The following is an 18,923-nucleotide window of genomic DNA, read 5'->3' on the forward strand; positions in this document are numbered from 1 at the left end:
CGACAAAATGTCTCTGGGAAAAGATCTTGTAAGAGAAAGATTAAACTTTAAAAGAAATCTAAACACGACATATTTCTTCATTTCTTGACAATGCACGAAGATACTGCTATTTTTTTTGTAAAAATGTACATACCTAAATAACCATACCCTGATGAAGTTTATGCTGATAAAAAAATCTATTAGTGACTGATGTTTTGTTTATTTTCCGTCCTGTTGGGGAAACGGGATAGTTGTTAGTACGCGTCATTTTTAATGAATGTACTACAGTTTTAAAGTTGTATAATGAGACATAAGAGTAATTACTGCGAAGCTTCTCTACTATATTCTTGACTAGCGGCTACGCCCCTGGAGGCCTCAAGTGGCACTTTAAATGTTTGTTTTTTATTTCAAATATATAATTTGAGAAATAATTGTCTATGTTGTGTTCATGTCTGCGAAAAGCGAGAATAAAACTTTTTTGATTTTTTTTGTGATTTCTTTTGGGAGGGTGGTGGTACACTCCCCCGAAATAGATATTAACCTACCCGGGACCTATAAGAAGCTATCCTGCAAAGGAGAACCCGATCGGTACAGCGGTTACTGTATATCTCAAGGCTATATGATATCCTACTATAAAAAGTATTAGGATGTCGATAACAACTGAACCGATTGAGTTCTCCATTTTAGGAAAGCTTCACATGATTACAGTATGGCTTTAACATTTTTTTGTCTTTTGTTGTTTTAAGCAATTTTCTGCCTCCAACCTCCTCGTAATTAAGAGCGTCAAGATATTAGGGGCACATTCTAAAACAAAAAGCAGTCAGAATTTTTAGATTGAAGCTAAGAATCTTAGCAACAACTAGTCCGTTTAAGATAAAGTAAGCTTTCTAACGATCTTTAAATGATTTTAGGCTATTGAATAGGGCTCTTGATTGATTAGCCATAGTCTCTTAGGGTTTGGACCTAAATAGTCATGGAGTAGGCTGAGACACTTTTGTATAGCCACTAGGGCTATCAAGCTCCACATTCAAGCACATTATGACTTGACCCGCTGTCTCATGAGAGCTACTCATTGTTACCTCACCCTCGCCGAGTATGGCAGGTGTCCCAAATTAAGTCACCGTAATGAATGACGCTCTCCGCAGAGGAGCTTGGGATAAGGGTAGTACTGTTATTAAGTACTTGACTAATAAGTATCCAAACTTACTCAATAATCCCCTTCTAACACAACCAGGGGAAGTTGCGTGAATGTATTCAACTGAGAAATTCGAGTTGCCACATGGGGACTAGAACTCGAACTCTCATCACCGAATAGGGCTCTGGAGGATAGCGGCGAGTTACTACTTCATTATTAGCTATATTCTCAAAACAATGTATGTGTATTGTGTAAGAAGTAGTAGAAGTAGCTCAACTGCACTCTCAATATATATATTTGAAATCATTCAAACATTGAATGGTAATTCCTGTAGTAATTAAGTACGATTTATAAAGAGTAGAAACTCTATAAATGTTACCAGGATGTCCGTAAGTCCATTTTAAACATTTTGATTTTTTAACTTTTTTTAACAACAAATTATGTGATATAATTATTCAAGTTTTGAAATACAGATTCCTAAGACAACAAAGTGCAATGTTATAAGCGAAGCGTCTCTATAATCGATTCCTTAAAACGTAAGTATGTCATTAAAAATTAATCATGTATTTAACAAATTTACTTACAATGTTGTTTCGACTTTTATACATTTATATTCTGATTATTCAGTTCTGACACTCTACAAGTGTTTGTCCTACAGTTTCAGAGCTTCGCTTTTATGGATGTTGTCATCCTTGTTTTCAAATCACAATCTGTTTAAAATCCCCCATTAAATGCTTGAGTAAATAAAAAAATATATATAATGAAACTATTTATATCAATCATTAAATTTACATTTTACAAATATGTTCGACTAACATTCAGATCTTATGACAAATCATATGTATTGTACAAAGTTTTTAAAAATCATAATTAAAAAAAATTACAGCAAAATTTAATTCACAACTAAAAATATTAAAAAAGACGAATAAAAAAGATTTTTTTTTTATAAAATCATTAAGAAAAGGTTGGAACATTTACATTTAGATTCATTTTTAAGAAGTATATTATGAATTATATACTTGTCTAACTAATTTATTTCAAGACAGGCTAAGATGTTAGACCATTTGATTTGGGAGAATTGGTGTACACAAACATTAAAAATCATTCTATTTACAATTTTTACAAAGGTCAAAAATTATAGGTAAAATTATTGTAGTTATGGCTTTGTCCACTATACAGTATACACAAGTAAAGTTTTGGAAATTAGCGAAGCTATAGATGAGTATTTCAATCTGAGATTTGAAATATTTAGAGTATCTAAATTTATTAATGTTCAATGGCAACAAAACTAAGTCATAATGAACAGAAACATAGTTATAAGAAAATTTTTGGGAGCACTAATTTTTTAGGTCGACTACAATGAGTTTTTTTTTATAAATCTATTTTTAACTGGTTGAAGTTCACACATGTTTTGATATCTGGCACATTAATTATTCAGAGGTCAACAGCTTTGTTCATAGGGTAGCTTACTAGTAGCTTCCAGGTTAGGTAGGTCAGATGTCAAGTAGCTTTAGTCATAGGCAGGTCAGCTTTCTTAACACACAATAGGTATTATAAGCTTCCAGGAAAGGTAGGTCAGCCACATTATTTCTTCCAAGAAAGGACGGTTAGCTGACTAGTAGTAATTGCATGTCAGCTTTTTAGACGCTGCCAGGACTTGAAAGTCAGCTAATCTAAGGATAGGTAGGTCAGCAGACAAAAATTTAATCAGATCCATTCTCAGCTCCTCCTTCTTTTAGCAAACTGAAAAAATTATCTCGTTACATTTTAATTTTATACAATATGGTTATGGAAATATTTGTTGAGCTCAAGGATAAGGGATGGGAAACGTAGGAAAATATTATTTCAGGCCTATTTAAAGACTAGGCCTAAAAAACCAGTTATGGGAAGGTGCATTAGTTCGTTATCAACGCTAATGAAATAGCTGCGTGTGTGTGTGTGTAGATAAAGAATAGAATAAAATTCAGGTAGCTAGTCTAAAGAAAAATTTTATCTTTTTAGAAACCAATATATTAATGGCTTTTTAAAAATCATGTTATGATGTTTTTTTGTCTCCAAAAATTTTTTTTCCTATTACTCTAGTAATTTGAATTTTTCCGTAAGCTATCATTGGGTTTGCCTCAGACAGATTTTGTTTGTATTTTTATTAAAGAGTAAAAATTTTATTTGAAAATATTATTTTATCATTGCTTATTAAAATTCTAAATAAATTTAATACAAGTAAATTAGTACATTCTATCAATTTTTCTTGTTCCATGAATAATATTTTTGTACTTTTTAACATATAATAGTAGTACTAAGGTGTTTTAACAAATTCTGTATAAAGTTTTAAAATTCAAAATACAACATTTCATTTATAAACTACCAAATGAATAATTCGTAGCTACCTACTTTCCAAAAAATAATCACTCTATTTTTTTTATTTTTTATATATGGTATTTTTTAATGTAAAACTCTGGGCAGATTTGATATTTAAGTTGATGTAATCAAACACCTTTTCGTATTAATTCCTATTTTTATTTAGAAGCAGACAAGATACATTTTTTTCATTGCCGCGTTTATAATATGCAGATTATGCAGATTGAGTCTTAGTGTGGCTTCTACCGTTTGTATTTACTGGGTTGAAAAATGCAAGCCGCACTACGGCAGTAGGGTTCTCATTTTTAGGACAGAAGACTCTCAAAAAGTTTTTTTTCTTTCAGGTAATGATAAAGGTCGAGTGTGATTTAATATTTAATAAAATATTATCTTTACCTGTTTGTAAAAGTTTTTCTATCTGAATCAGTTGGAGAAACAAAGCCAGACGGGGTGACTAGAGCTGCATAACTTGACTTCATCTCATTCACTGGAGAAGACGGGGAATCCAGATCCATGGGGGGTGGAAGATCCATCTCTTGTGGAGGGGGAGGTGGCGAGGCAATAACTCCGTCAAGTTCCTCTGGAGGTGGAGGCAAGTCGTCTTCATCAATGCCTTCATCATTAACATCTTCTACAGTTCCTAATGTTTCAACTGGAGGGGGAGATATCACTTCCTTCATCTCCTCTTCTACTTTTTCAGCTTTGCTTTCTTCAGTGACAACTGTTTCAACTTCCTCCTTGTTTTCATCCTCAGCATCGCTTGAGGAAGAGCTGGAAGATGAATCTTTTCCATTACACTCCACAGTTTCTGCCTCAGCCTCATTAGAAGCGGAGACCTCTTTACTTTCAAATTCAGTTTCAGCAGTTACTTCAATGTTTTCAACTACTTCTTCAGCATCTGCTTCATCGCTCTTAGACGCCTCAAGTTCAACTTCTTCAACCTTAGTATCTTCTTTTGGACTATCATCATCAGCATCATTGGTTGATTCAGTGTTACTATTTTCAGCAGCGTCTTCTTGTTCTAGTTTTTCCATAGTAGACTCAGTTTTTGATTCTTCATTTGTTTCCTCTTTTATTTCAATTTGTTCTTCTTTGCAATCATCCTCAACGGCAATAAGTTCTACCTCAGGGGTTTCATCTTGGATTTGCTGAGACTGGTCCTTCTCCATTTCAATTTGATCCTGAGATTTGGCACACTCAGTCTCCTTGACCTCCTCGTGCATAGCAGAGTCATGTTCAGAGGAGATGATCTCTCCGTCCTCAACCTTCACGGAGGCCTTCTCTGTCAGAACAGCTGTATTCTCTGTTTCCTACAAAAATCATACTCTGTCAAAATAATATCATAACAAGCAATTTAAAAAACAAACCTAATAAAGATATCTTAATTGTTTTAATACGTTCTTGAGGCCATATTGACCATGAATCTAAAGGGATAAGACAATGGCCGATAAAATGATGGACATCCCCAATGATGATATACAAAATTACCTTCTTCTGTAGATTATAATTAGTGGTTGAAATGCTTGGACACCCAACTTAATGAACCAATCAATGAATATTTAAAGTTATTTAAAGTTGTTGATCCAATGAATAAAGAAAAGTTATTATAAAACTTTGGGGACTATTATAATAAACAGCCCGAACTTTTTCCTGTTGTCACTACTTTTTATGCAGGCGTAGGAATTACAAAAATCTTATTTGTTTTTATTGTCTTCAAAAGAGTTGCCAAATCAAATTAGGAAACTGCAACTGTACCTTGACGCCATCATTGGTCTTGACAGTAGCTCTCTCCTCCTTGGAGGCTTCTCCCTCCTCCTTGCTGGACACGACCTGACCGTCCACCATCTCCATGGCACTTGCACTGCTAGCTGACTCATTCTTTACACTCTCCTCCATCTGATAATTACAAAATATATAAATTTGACTTCTTAAAAATTACTTGTTAGGAAAATCTATTAATGAATAGGTATAAATCAGCTCATACCAATAACGAAATTAATTCGGAAAAAAATCACGAAACCTATACGTGTTTTTCAGCTGTCGTTGGGGGGCAACACATCGTAAAATTGACGACCTCTCCATTTGCCCCCCAAATATTATTTTAGATTTAATTCCCTAGTTGGTTATACCTTATTCCTGGGTATAAATATAAATCCAGACAACTACCTGGCCCAAGTGTTGAAGAAACCTTTTCGTCAGCAAGCAAATTACTTTCTGTTTTTTTTTTTTGTAGAGACTTGGCTCTGTTAATATTTACGACGCTATTAGCTTTTTCTAAAGACCTAATACAATATCGTGACAGTGTCCCCGCCCCGTGGACAAATTTACTTATTGCCCATGCCACTTCTATTACAATCCAACTCAAACTTATCATAAATATCATGCCAAAACTTTCATTTGTAATATTAATTTCTATTTTTGTGTATCAGAGCTATACATGAAAACAATAATCAACTCAACACCAAAGCGTTGATTCTAAATAAAAAATGTTAAATGTAAGCAGCTTATAAAAGTATTATATGATCTTTGAAAAGGATGGGTTAGAGTATGTTTAAGGTTTACATTTTATAGTTGTATTAATCTTGCAAAGCTACTATAATGAATACATAAAATTGGGGGATAGTCCCTTTCGTAACATCGCACCTTATGGGGCGATTCTTCGTATTTTTCACAGTAGCTTTTCTCCTATTTCTAGCCCCTGCGGGGCCAATTACCTAAACCTGTGGGGCAATCACCTAACCAAATATAATCTAACCTCACCTATAAAAAGCCATTTTAAAGATACGACGAATCGCCCCTTATGGGGCGATGTTACGAAAGGGACTATTCCCTAAAATTGTATTAGAATGCTAATTTTTGTTAAATGTTTAAGTGCATGAATATAGTCGAGTATTTGATATTATCAATTTAAAATATTACGCTTAATTTAATATTTAATCTAGCTAGTAACATCCAGTTTTAGTACTCTTTTATAGCGCAGATAATCTATAAAAACGTTACGTTAGAAAGACCGTTTGTTAGTACATAATAGACAGTATCTTTCTTTTAAAATGAATTATTAGACCTTAACCCATTTTAAAATAAGTAAGTAGAAGTAACCGATAAATTCAAATTAGAGGGAGGGAGAGGGAGGGTTATCGTATATCTTTATTTTAGCTAGCTAAAAGTATAACTTTATTAGAGTACATAATAATCTGGTGTAAGCTCCAATTAGCCCCATTCCCACACCTTCTACTGGATGAATTGACCAATAAATGAGGTCCATGTTATCAACCTAAATTGACAACAATCCACGATAATTCTAAATCAATTAATGTGCTTTACTAAATAATTGTAATATTTAGTAGTGAAGCTACTCTATAAATCACATTGTCCGTCCGTAAATCTGTAATACTGATACTGAATACTCATAATTTTTTGGCTTCGCTACTTATTGATGTTGACACCCTTGTTTTATTTTAAAGTTGAAAACAAACCTTTACAATGGGCTGGCCATCCTCCCCTGTGACTGTTGTCTGTACACTATGACTTGTACTGCTTGTACTTGAACTAAATTCTTGGCACTTGGTTTCACTGGTTATGTCACCCGAGATGTCTGAAAGTAAATTTTAATATATTTATCACGTTTATCATTAATATTGTGGATAAATAAATAAATTAGGTTAAATTTAGCTAATTGTATCTAATATTGACGTAAATCATAATCACCTTAATATTTGATTAATTCGTTATTAGAGTAAAACAATAGATTGGGAGGGGGTTAAATTGGGTTTTCGAAAATCAGCTAATAGCGTCGGGAATATTAACACAGCCAAGTAGCTACAAAAGAGCAGAAAGCAGTTTGCTAGCAGACGATAAAGAGGTCTGCAACACTGGATCCAGGAAGTTGTTTGCCAAATTTAAATTACTTTCTTTTTAAATGTTGGTAAATAAAATAAAAATCGCTAAACCTCTCAAAAGATTTATAATTACTTATTAGTTTTATACGTTTATCTCCAAGTTACCTATGATCGCATAAACGGCTGAAGCAACAGGTTTTTATAAAATTTAAAAAGTCAAAGAAACAAGAGCAAAGAAATATGATAATTTCATCTTGATTAAAACTGGTTTTTAGCCCCTAAATTATTATGCTTAAAACCTATTTGTACCTGTAGCTAATGAACCCATTTTTTGTTCCATAAGCTGCTTCATTTTTGATTCCATGTCACCCAGGTTGGATTCCTGGGGCATCTCTGAAGATTGTACACTGCTCGAGGATTCAACCTACAAAAAAATATTTTTAATTACCACCCATTAAACAATAATCTTTCCAAATATATTTTTAAGATGTATTTTTACTGCTCATTTTAGATTAGGTTAAGGAATTATTTTGCTAATTTAAAGTCTACTTATGCTCAACCGGCAAACAGCTAGCCGCACGTACAGCTTAGATTTGCATATCATTAGAAACAGTAAAACCTAGCCTAAAAATAATCTGGAAAAGCCACAACACAGAGAATGTAAAGATAGCTTACATCAAGAGAAAATGCGCTTAAAGTAAACATTATTAGCATGTTTATACGTGTTCCTTAAAATGGTAACCTCACCTGTGATGTTTGTACTGTACTGCTACTTGACTCAACGTTCCTCACACTTTCAACAATAGAAGAACTAACATCAGATAGTTCTGAACCAACAACCTCATTTAGTGACTCTACCTTGCTGCTAGACTCTTCAATAACAGAAGAAGAAACTGTTTTGGAAGACTTTGACACGCTAACAGATGATGATTCTTCTGACATTACTAGTTCAGACATATCTGCGGGTCCTGATAACATGATTGTGGATGGAACAGCTGACATATCCCCACCTTCCTCAACTACAATAGTTTCCATTTGTTTGACTGATGAAATTTTAGATGTTTCCACTGTGGAAGATTTTTTAGATGATGACTGCATAACTACTTCAGTTGATTCAGACCCGCTGCATATGTCCTTGCCAAATTCAGGAATGGCCTCCATTTCTTCGGAGCTCATAACTGACGAGGAAACTACTTTTGATGAGGAGGTTGTCACTGAGGAAGAGGTCACTGATGACTTGGTTTCTGACGACATTGATTCCACAACTTGTCCATCCATGTTGTCGACTAGGTGAGAAAAGTTTGCTGGTACTTCACTGGAGATATCGGTCTTGGTCACAAATTTTTCTGACTCTTCTTTAACCTAAACATAAAAAAATGTAACTTTTTGGGAAGGAATTTTCTAATACTTAATAGTGAAGCACACAAAACGCCTCTCATGGCTTATTTGAAAATAAAAAGAAAGCATACGAGAACAGATAGTGTAGGGGGGGGCGAACAAAAGTCAATCTAGTTAGGTTTTATAAAGTTGGAAGCAGAGTAGCCTCGTAGTGATATGACATATAGAAAACGTGTTTTTTAACCCCACTAAAGTTATTTAGCAAACAAATCAGTTTACAAAGGGGAAAAAGTATGTTTCACTTGACGTTCATGACATCTGGCGGCAAAAATTCAAATTATATTTACCTGAGAAACTGAGGTCTGAGTGACAGAGATAGAGTTGTCAGTTTTCTCCACAGTCTCGCTGCTTTCCTCGTGCTTCTCAACATTACTATTCTCAACAACTGTTGGTTCGTCAGCTTTCTTCTCGGAAGCATCATTAAGTGCAGCTACAACAGCTGGCACGGGTTCAGCAGCTGACGCAGAGCCATTCAATTTCTCTGTGTGGGCGCCATTTTGTTTGTGCGGCTGTCCGCCGCCGCCACCGTCTTCATCTTTTCCACCGCCGTCTTGGCTCGCCGTTTTTCCTCCTCCATTCTCTACCCTGAAATAAAAAAAGTTTTGTTAAATAATGCAATCAATTTTTAGCTGAGCAGTTCTTAATTGAATAAATTAAGTATTATTATATTTAACAAGGATGACAACATCCATAAAAGCGAAGCACTGAAACGGTAGGACAAACGGACATTAACACTTGTATAGTATCTGAACTGAAAAATCGGAACATAAATGTATAAATGTCGAATCAAAATTGTAGGTAAATTTGTTGAAAAACTGCTTAAAAACAGGATAATGTTTATGGACATACTTACATTTTTGGACTTGATTATAGAGTTGCTTCGCTTATAATATTATTTTTTGTTGTCCCAGGAATCAATATACCAAAAATCAGATCAAACGGATAATTAAAACACTTGAAAATTTGTTGTTAAAAAAGTAGAAAAATCAACATGTTTAAAATGGACGTACGGACATTCTGGTAATGATTATAGAGTTGCTACGCTTTCTAAATCGTACCCAACTACAACAGGAATCATTATGCAAAGTTTGAAATCGATAGGACAATTCTAACATGCCTAAATTAACGACTAAAAGCTATCTATCTCGGACGGACGGACGGACGGACGTACGGACGGACGGACGGACCGACCCTAATTATAGAAAAGCTTCGCTTTTAATAAACATCCCAAAAGATTTATTTTATTACTGGAGTGTCTTATTTTATTTATAGTTAGCTATTTAATAATGTGCCAAAAAATGGATACAATTTTTTTTAACTTTTACAACTTTTCTGCGTATTGTTGTTTTATTTTAAATTTTAAAGATTTTTTTTTTAGTAAACAAATTTGACAGAAAAATTTAGGAAGAACCCATTGGTGCAGCAATTTTGAGGATAAAAACATTTCTTACATAATTAATCTCTTACTTCACTGCATTCAAAGTGCATTCTTGTAAAACAAGACTAGTTTTCATGAATACAAATGCCTTTGTAAAATGAAAAAATAATAAATTTAAAATTAAGTTAGAATTAGTGTTAATAACATTTATAAAAATGTGGTTAAACACGTACAAACAGACACAACTTTTGGAGACCATCGTTTAAGATGTCCCATGGGACATACAAATGACTAGAAAGCAAGAAAAAAACTTTCATGGGTGGAAGAAGTGAATACTAAATGCCATTTTTTAAAGGACCCTAAAAAATGTACGAGTAATGCTACATTTTTTTGCATAATAACTGAGGCACAATGAATTAAGAGATGGATACATTAAATGAAAGGGTATACCAAATAGATGTAAAACAATAGATCTACACAAAAAAAGCCAATGTTTGCGAAAAATTCATTGGCACATTTTGTAGCTGATTTTATAGTTGTCAGGGATGGTAATCAGTAAATTACACTTTTAAAAATGTGGAAAAAATAAGATTAAAGAAAATACAAATTTAAGATTTTTAAAAAAATGATGACAACCTTCATAGAAATTAATTTATTTTATATTTTGCACATAGTAACAAGATTAAAAAAAGGTAAAAATTAAAAATAATTAAATATTAAATCATGTATAATTGCAAGGTCAATGCAATATGCGATTAAAGTATCACACATAAGTACTCTATATTAAAACTTTATTGTTTGTGACGATGGGAGTAAAGGGGTCCTGGGTGGGGTCGTGTGTGTGTGTGTGTGCTGTGTCATGCAACCAAGGGGAAGAGATTCAAATTATCAGAACCTAATATGTTATCAACTACAATATTGTCATATGAAAAGAACCACCAGAAAAAGCTGTTTATAGTGCCTATAAAAAATAACGTCATACAATACAAATGACCAATGATAGGCCAAAACACAGACTAAATTACCAATGGCAGGCCAGTATATATATCAATTTACCAATGGTAGGCCAGTATGACGTCATTTTTTATAGGCACTATAAAAAACTTCTCAAATACACCAATATTTTTTTTAACTTTAAAGTTTTTTAAGTTTAGTATATTAGACAAATTCTATTTATTTAAAATTCTATATTTGGAATATTTCTAACTTATTAGGACTCGGCAGCCGCGCCTTAGCCACCTGTAAGTCTAAGGAAAACCAACCTTTTGCATTTTTAAAATTAAGCTAGACCTGACCCAAATATGGCAATCCCTCTTGTTTAAATTTAAATTTAAAGCATCTAAACGGGTTTTAATTTGAGGCTTCGTCGCCGACAAAGCGCGACTGTCGAGCTTTGGTCATAATACTGTAATTAATCATGATCAATATGATTTTAAACTATGCCATGCCAACACATAAAAATGCATTTTTGTAGTTGCCTTGATTATGTTACATTTTAGCAGAAGCAACGTTTGGTTGGGCTACGAATTAACCACATTTTTTATGTATGGACACAGTCACATAATTGATATGATACAGTTAAATATTGCTGGGAATCGAACATTTCCAAAAATCAAAGGTCAATAATAAGACAGCGTAAAGTTGCACCAAAACAATGACGTCATACAATAAAGTTGACCAATGAGAGGCAAGTATACACTGTAATTGACCAATGGTAAAATTTATACTGGCCACTTTTTTTGGTGCCATTTTACGCTGTTTCGTCCATAATATCCGCGGCTAGTGGCCAAACGGCTGAACGTACATGTAATGTTAGTGCACCGTGAGTATCGGCGCAAAATAATGTGGAATGGATCTAATAGTGTTCATATAAGCGTCTGGCTAGAGAAAACCTGCGTGAAAACAAAAATTTTGCGCATTTATTTTGCACTTTTTGTGTCACACACCTCGCAAAATATTGCTGTTGATCTTTATTATGTTTTTGTGGTGATTATGTGTTTGTGTACATTAATATGTGTGTGTGTGTGTGTGTATCATGTGCGTGTATGTAAGTTTGTGTATGTACACAGGGAGGGAACATTGGACTTTTTTTTTACACTAGTCCCAAAAGTTTTAATATAACGTTGTCTGTCCTATTCGTTGGCTCAACAACTTTAGGGACTTTTACTGAATTTTGATTGGTTGGTTCACTTAATTGAGTGTCCAAACGTTTCAACCACAAATTGTAATCTACAATAGGGGTAATTATATGTATCATCATTGGGGATGTACATCAATTTATCGGCCATTGTCCCTTTAGATCCCTGGTACGTACATCTGCATAACATCCACATAATAATAACACAATGAATTGATAACCATCTTTCACATAAAAATAATATTTTGGTTTGCTCTACTATTATATGCTCAGGAATCTTAAGGGATAAGACAATGGTCAATAAAATGATATACATTCCCAATGTTAATACACAAAATTACCCCTTCTGTAAATTGCAATTACTGGTCGAAACATTAGGACACTTAACTTAATAAACCAAACAATCAAATTCATCATAAGTTCCCAAAGTTGTAAAGCCAACCATTAAGAAAATTTTCTTGTGAAACTTTGGGAACTAGTGTAATTAACAGCCAATTGTCCCCTCTCTCTCTCTCTGATTATGCTGAACAGAAAACAATTTGACTATAAGTAGCGCAGCAAAACTTATTAAAAGTTTAAATGCTTAGTATTCCTAGCCTCTTAAGGGTATGCATTGAACCCAGACAATTTTCATGAGATCACAATCTTTTTTTTTTGTTAAAATAGTTTTGTGTTTATTCAAAGTGAAAATTTTAAACAAATCATAAAAATTCCTCTTAAAATTATGATAAATAAATATGAAAACAGTTTTAAAGTATTTTTTTTGTTTGTAAATTTGACATAAAAAACAAACAAACATTTGTGCTTGTAAGCGAAAATTATATAAAAGATACTTACGATGTTTTAGAACGGCAAATCTCATATAAAATTTGCGTTTGGGAAACCTTACTCTTTTATAGTGAAAACAGTATAATTTTTTCTAAGAAAAATCAAATACTTCAAAATTGTCTACCTAATTGAAAGTAACAAGTTTTAAAATAGCACTTTCCCTTTTTCCCAGGAATTCACTTACATCCCCAATCATGATATACAAAATTATCCCCTATGTAGATTAAATTTAGTGGTTAAAACGGTTGGACAATCAACTTCATGAACCCGCCAATCAAAATTCAATAAAAGTCCTAAGGTTGTTAACCCAACGAATAAGAAAACGTTATTAATAAAATTTGGGGACTAGTGTAATAAACAGACCATTGTCATGTCCAATTCCTCCCTGCATTTTCCCCGGAGTGACGATATAGGCAAATACCTGAGATGAAAGATATGACCCTATTTCTAAATATTTGTGCAGGATGACTGGATCATTCACTGACCAACATTTCAAGCAAAATTAAACTGAAAGGGAAAATAATTGAGTCACATATCTGTGGAATTTCAAATATGTACTCGTACAGGGTAAGTCATATAAATTGTCTCTTTTTAAAAGCGAAGCTTTTCTATTAATTAGAGTATGTATGTACGTACGTCCTTTCGTGGGTACGTAAAAGATATCTCTTTTCGTTAATCTCGGCATGTTATACAAGTCCTATCGATTTTAAACTTCTTTGGTGATAGTTCTTGTAACCAGTATGTACGTTATATAAAGCGTAACAACTCAATAATCATAAACAAGAAGTCCAATTAAAACATGCTATTTTTTGGAAAAAAGCTTCCTAGGAAAACATGACACAATATTTAAGTGAAGCTTCTTTATAATCAAGCCAAAATGTAATTATGACCTTAAGCATAATTATGTATTTACGTAATTTTGCAAACTATTGCCTCAACAACGATTTATGCTGAAAAATATGCGAGTCCAAAAATTGAGCAATTTATTTAGAGCACCACGTATGTCTACGCATATGGAAAAGTTAATTTAAATACCTTATAAATGTAGGTTAAATAATAGGAATTGAGGAAAAATTTAAACTAAATTTTTCTATATTTTAATGCAAATTAATTTGAATATATTGGTAAAGTTTTTTTTATAAATATTATAATTTCTAGTAATGATTTGCAATAAACTTTCAGGGAAAGTTATTTAACCAAAAAGAAATAACTATTTTGCCTCTCAATGTTCACCACTTTAAAACGAATGGCGTATCATTTCTTTATTGATAACAATTATAACATAAGATTACCCATAAAATATTTTTATCATAACTAAAATTAATGTTTGGGGCGATATAGTTTTTTAAAATTTAATTAAAGATTTAAAGGGACAGCAGACGTTGACGTCATAAAAATACGTCTACCCCCCCCCCAAAAAAAAAGGGATGGATAAAGACGTATTTTTATGACGTCACACATGACACTTTCCACTGTCCCAATTTAACGAGAAGCTTCACTGTTTATTCTTTGTTTTTATTCCTCACCTGATGTCCTCAGGGAGGGAGGGGACATTGGCATGTTTATTACACAAGTCCCCAAAGTTTTATACTTACGATTTGGTATACGTAGGCTCAATAACTTTGGGGACTTGTATTGAATTTTGATTGGTTAGTTCATTAAGTTGAGTGTCCAAACATTTCAAACTAATTGTAATCTACATAAGGGGGGAATCCGTTTGTGGGAATTCAAACAGTGGGAATCAAATATGGGGATACCCTACAGAAAGGGTAATTTTGTGTAACATCATTAGGGATGTACATCAATTTATTGGATATTTTCTTATTCCTTTAGATCCCTGTGATGTCCTACTTTAAATATTGGAATAATTTTATACTCTATAATTGTATAGGGTTACATACACCTAGGGGGAATTTCTAGAGAGATGCTTTTATACATTTAGGGTTGGTTAGGACATCCGTCCGTATGGCAGGAGTGACGGATAGCTCTTGATTGAATTAAATTAAAGCATTTGATTATGCATGTTTACTGAGAGTTTTGTTTCCTAAAAAAACTATGTTTTTGTGGTTCGTTGGATTCGCCTTTGTGGATGTTATCAACCCAGTTTACATTATTCTACAAAACTATTCACCATAAAAATACTTAAAAATGTTCTAGTATGTTTATATCAATGTGCATTAATTAATATATACATGTATATATATTTTTGAGGGGGGATGAGTACAAATGTTTATTGATCAACCCAAAATCCACTTCAAAATGGCCCAAAACCTGCCTTTCAACATCATTCTCTTGGGAAAATAATATAAGAAAATCACATTTAATTTTAATTAATTAAGTAATTAACTACAAAATTATGAAATAATTTTATATAATTGCTTGTTGATAAGTAAAACTTAAGGTGTAGATTACTAGAGTGTTGAAAGATATCAGATTATCAAAATACAGATATGTCGACCTCAAAATATATTGGGTATACATATCTTAATACTCATAGTCATATACATAATTTTCAACTTTTATTGAAGGTAAAACGATTGCCTATAAGACACTGAAAACCCCCTACTCCATAGTTATGAAGTAAATTGAAAATAAAAGGTGGGTTATTCTTTTTTCTCACTATGAATAACCCCTGCAGGTACTATACCTACTAAGTAAACAACTATTACCTAACCTAAACTGAACTAAAGTAATCAAAAACTACCCCCCCCCCTTCCCCCCACTTTCTTATTTTCAATTTAATTCAAAATTAGAATGGAGGACTTTCTGTGATCGACTTGGCACTTTGAAGGAATCCGCATATTCATAATTAAATTTCTCGTATTCATTCGAATCCGGTGGATAGGAACCGGTTCTAATCCATACGAAAAAACTATGTCTAGCATCGTATTATATCCAGCTTTCTACGAATATAGAAATGTACAATCACAAGATTAAAACTAGTTTTTTTAGCCGGTGACTTCGTCACCTCGGGGCTAAAAAAACTAGTTTTAATCTCATAATTGTACATTCTATATCCGCGGAAAGCCGTTTATAATACGATGCGAGAAATAACTATTCTTTAATGTTTAATACAATATAATATTTTAAATTCACAAAATAAATATTAGGAACATTAAGAAATTAAATTTTTCAGAATAAAAACGCGCTAAATTTGATATGGATCCGCGACCCTGAAGTTTATTAAATGTTATTTCTAAGAAAAACATGCAAACACAGCAAAACTTTAAATTCGATAAGTTTTGATAAGATTTCTTGATGAAATCAGGATTTTTTATTGGAGTGTGCATCAGCAAATTAGAGCTGGATAAACATACATTTGTTTTTATAGCAATTTTAAACATAAAATACTTTTTTGAAGGCTTTTTCAATGTACAAAATTAATATTTTTGTGATCAAATCTACACCCCCCACAAAATTAGAACAAGAATGACTTCCTCGTTTTGCAATATCGAAATTCATTTAAATTGTGCCTCGTAATGCATATATATTTATATAGGAAGTTATCTATGAAGTGTAAGATTTCTTTTTTACCTTTATATTTACGAGATATTTACTAAAATTACCACTTTTTAATGAATGAATGTTATTTTATAACAAAAAATGATAGATTTTGTAGACATACATATTTTTTGCATCAAAAATTAATGATCTCTTATATAAACATAAATTTTCAGTACTTTTGATAACAATAATAGCAACTGACAACAATTGTTGCCAAGTTAAATATTGGTGCTTCGATTCCCTCAAATCATTTCTTGGCCACTAAAACCAATCCATAATTTTCTTATTGTTGACAAATACAGTAAAATGTTATACAATCAATGCATGCAGATTCAGAAAGACGCTGAAGCTAAAAATCTAAAGGATAATTTTTTCTACTACTGCAATATTAAGGATTGGAGTGAGAGACTGGAGGCGGGGAGGGGGGGGGGGGGGAGACCGAAAGACCCCAAAGAAGAGAAAGAATACAATTTATAGGAAAAAATACTGAACAAAAAAAAACGAATCATTAATATTCAATCGACAAATTCTAATAGGTTTGTTTATCAACTTAGAGGTACTGAGTTCGGGTTTTGACCGAAACAAAATTATAGCTCATTACGTAAAAATGGCTATCTATGTTGAAATGTCAGAGGCGTGACATAGTACTGCTAAGCCAAATGATAGGCACCAAATATAGACGTAGATCTATAAGAACTGCCCTCAGGGTAGAAGCATATTTTTGGTGTACTTTTCTAAACTACTAATAATATTATAATACACTGATTGAAAGCAGACAACAGAGCAATTTTATTCTAGAATAAACTAGAAAATAGAGGTAAAAATACATTAATATTTGCTTTTGAAATTATCAAGGATTTCAAAGTCCCCAAAAATTAGAACGCAAACAATTTTAACATTAGAGTTAATTTTAGTAGACTAAACAATGAAACTTGCAATTAGATTAGGACAAATCCAGAGATGTTAAGAGATAAGACAATGGACGTTAAATATAAATAAAATTACAAATTTAAATTAATGGGTAACGAGTTTTGACACTTCTAGTTTGTACCAACCTATCAAGATTTGATAAAAGTACCCATTATTTTATGTAAGAATATGTTTATAAAACTTTGGGTACCATTAGTATAATTTACAGTGAAACTCAAACTTATCACCTCCCCGACACCTAGAGGACCTGCTAGATTTTTAGATTGTGTGATAATCTTTGTTTATATCTAATGTTTTGATAATGTCAGCAAAATATCTTATTACACTACACACAATAAAGTTCTTGTTTTTATCCAATAATAAAGCTTTACATAAAATTTTATTAGTTTTAGCAGCAAAGCTGCTATGCATATGACCCTTTCTGTCAGTCTTTCTTTTAGAACAGCCTTTTGTTTGCAGTGAGGGAGAGGACATTGGGCTCTTTATTAAGCTAATTAAACTTGCTTCATTAAGTTGAGGGTCCAAACGTTTCAACCACTAATTGCAACCTATAGAAAGGTAGATTTTAAGTATCATCATTGGGGATGTACAATGTATATCTATTATCAGCCATTGTCTTATTGTCTATACTTGTAAAGAGGCAGCGCTACTAAAAAGGGTTAGTTTTGTCTGCTGTACATAACACTACATGCAAGTGAGTCGAACATGTAAAATTGTAAATGGTGACAGTTACCCGATAGTCTAAGAATATACAAAAGTTGGGGTAATGATCACTGCTAAAAATGGATATAGAATACCTGGATATATTAAAAGAGAAATATTTGTCGTCAATTTTGGTTGCTAATACGAACCTGATTTATTAGTCGATTCGTTCATCCAGTAGGATTGGCGAGGTTGGAGTAAAAGGGGTGGATAAGGGGTATTGTTATTTTAGTCAGCTGTAAGTATTACTTTATTAGAGTACATGAAAATCTTGTGCAACATCAAAGTAATAATATATCGGTTCTGCCAAAGTACTCTTTAAAAAAAAAATAATTTACTTTGAAAATATTTTGTTTAATATATTTTAAAATATCTATATGTACATAAAGTATACTGTACAAAATCAGAAGCTGGATTTGTATGTCATAAGTATGTGGTATAGTACAATTGTCTGTAATTTTACTTCTAGAAAAAATGGACCACGTATCAAACTTTGAAAATATTTTTATAAAAGTTAGATTGATTAAGGGTTGATAGGGCCCCCGACAAGTTTTAATCAATTTTTTAAAATAAAAATTTGGAGGGTAGTCAGTTTCTAAGTGGTCCACTAATATCTTTGTGGGATAACGCCAAATTTTTTCCATATTATTATGTATTTTAGTTTAATATTTGATGAATTGAATTCAAGGTCAGGCGCATGAATTTATGCTTTTACATACATTCATTCATACAATT

The 18,923-nt window shown here is 32.6% G+C and overlaps 1 protein-coding gene across 1 annotated transcript in view; it reads right to left on the reverse strand.

Moving 5' to 3' along the window:
- Window positions 1–1,870: 1,870 nt before the first annotated feature.
- The window catches only part of LOC145317411 (uncharacterized), a 38,567-nt gene continuing 21,514 nt past the window's right edge, over window positions 1,871–18,923 (reverse strand). Inside the window, exons 2-8 of the mRNA XM_080158487.1 lie at window positions 8,997–9,294; window positions 8,059–8,673; window positions 7,621–7,735; window positions 6,949–7,067; window positions 5,228–5,368; window positions 3,869–4,782; window positions 1,871–2,857 (exon numbers count right to left, since the gene is read on the reverse strand). Of these exons, the coding sequence (XP_080014613.1) occupies window positions 2,818–2,857; window positions 3,869–4,782; window positions 5,228–5,368; window positions 6,949–7,067; window positions 7,621–7,735; window positions 8,059–8,673; window positions 8,997–9,294 (2,242 nt within the window). The 3' untranslated portion in view covers window positions 1,871–2,817. The remainder of the gene's footprint in view (window positions 2,858–3,868; window positions 4,783–5,227; window positions 5,369–6,948; window positions 7,068–7,620; window positions 7,736–8,058; window positions 8,674–8,996; window positions 9,295–18,923) is intronic.

This window comes from Acartia tonsa, chromosome 4 (genome assembly GCF_053477335.1).
Source record: "Acartia tonsa isolate MP-2025a chromosome 4, ASM5347733v1, whole genome shotgun sequence".
NCBI classification, from domain to species: domain Eukaryota; kingdom Metazoa; phylum Arthropoda; class Copepoda; order Calanoida; family Acartiidae; genus Acartia; species Acartia tonsa.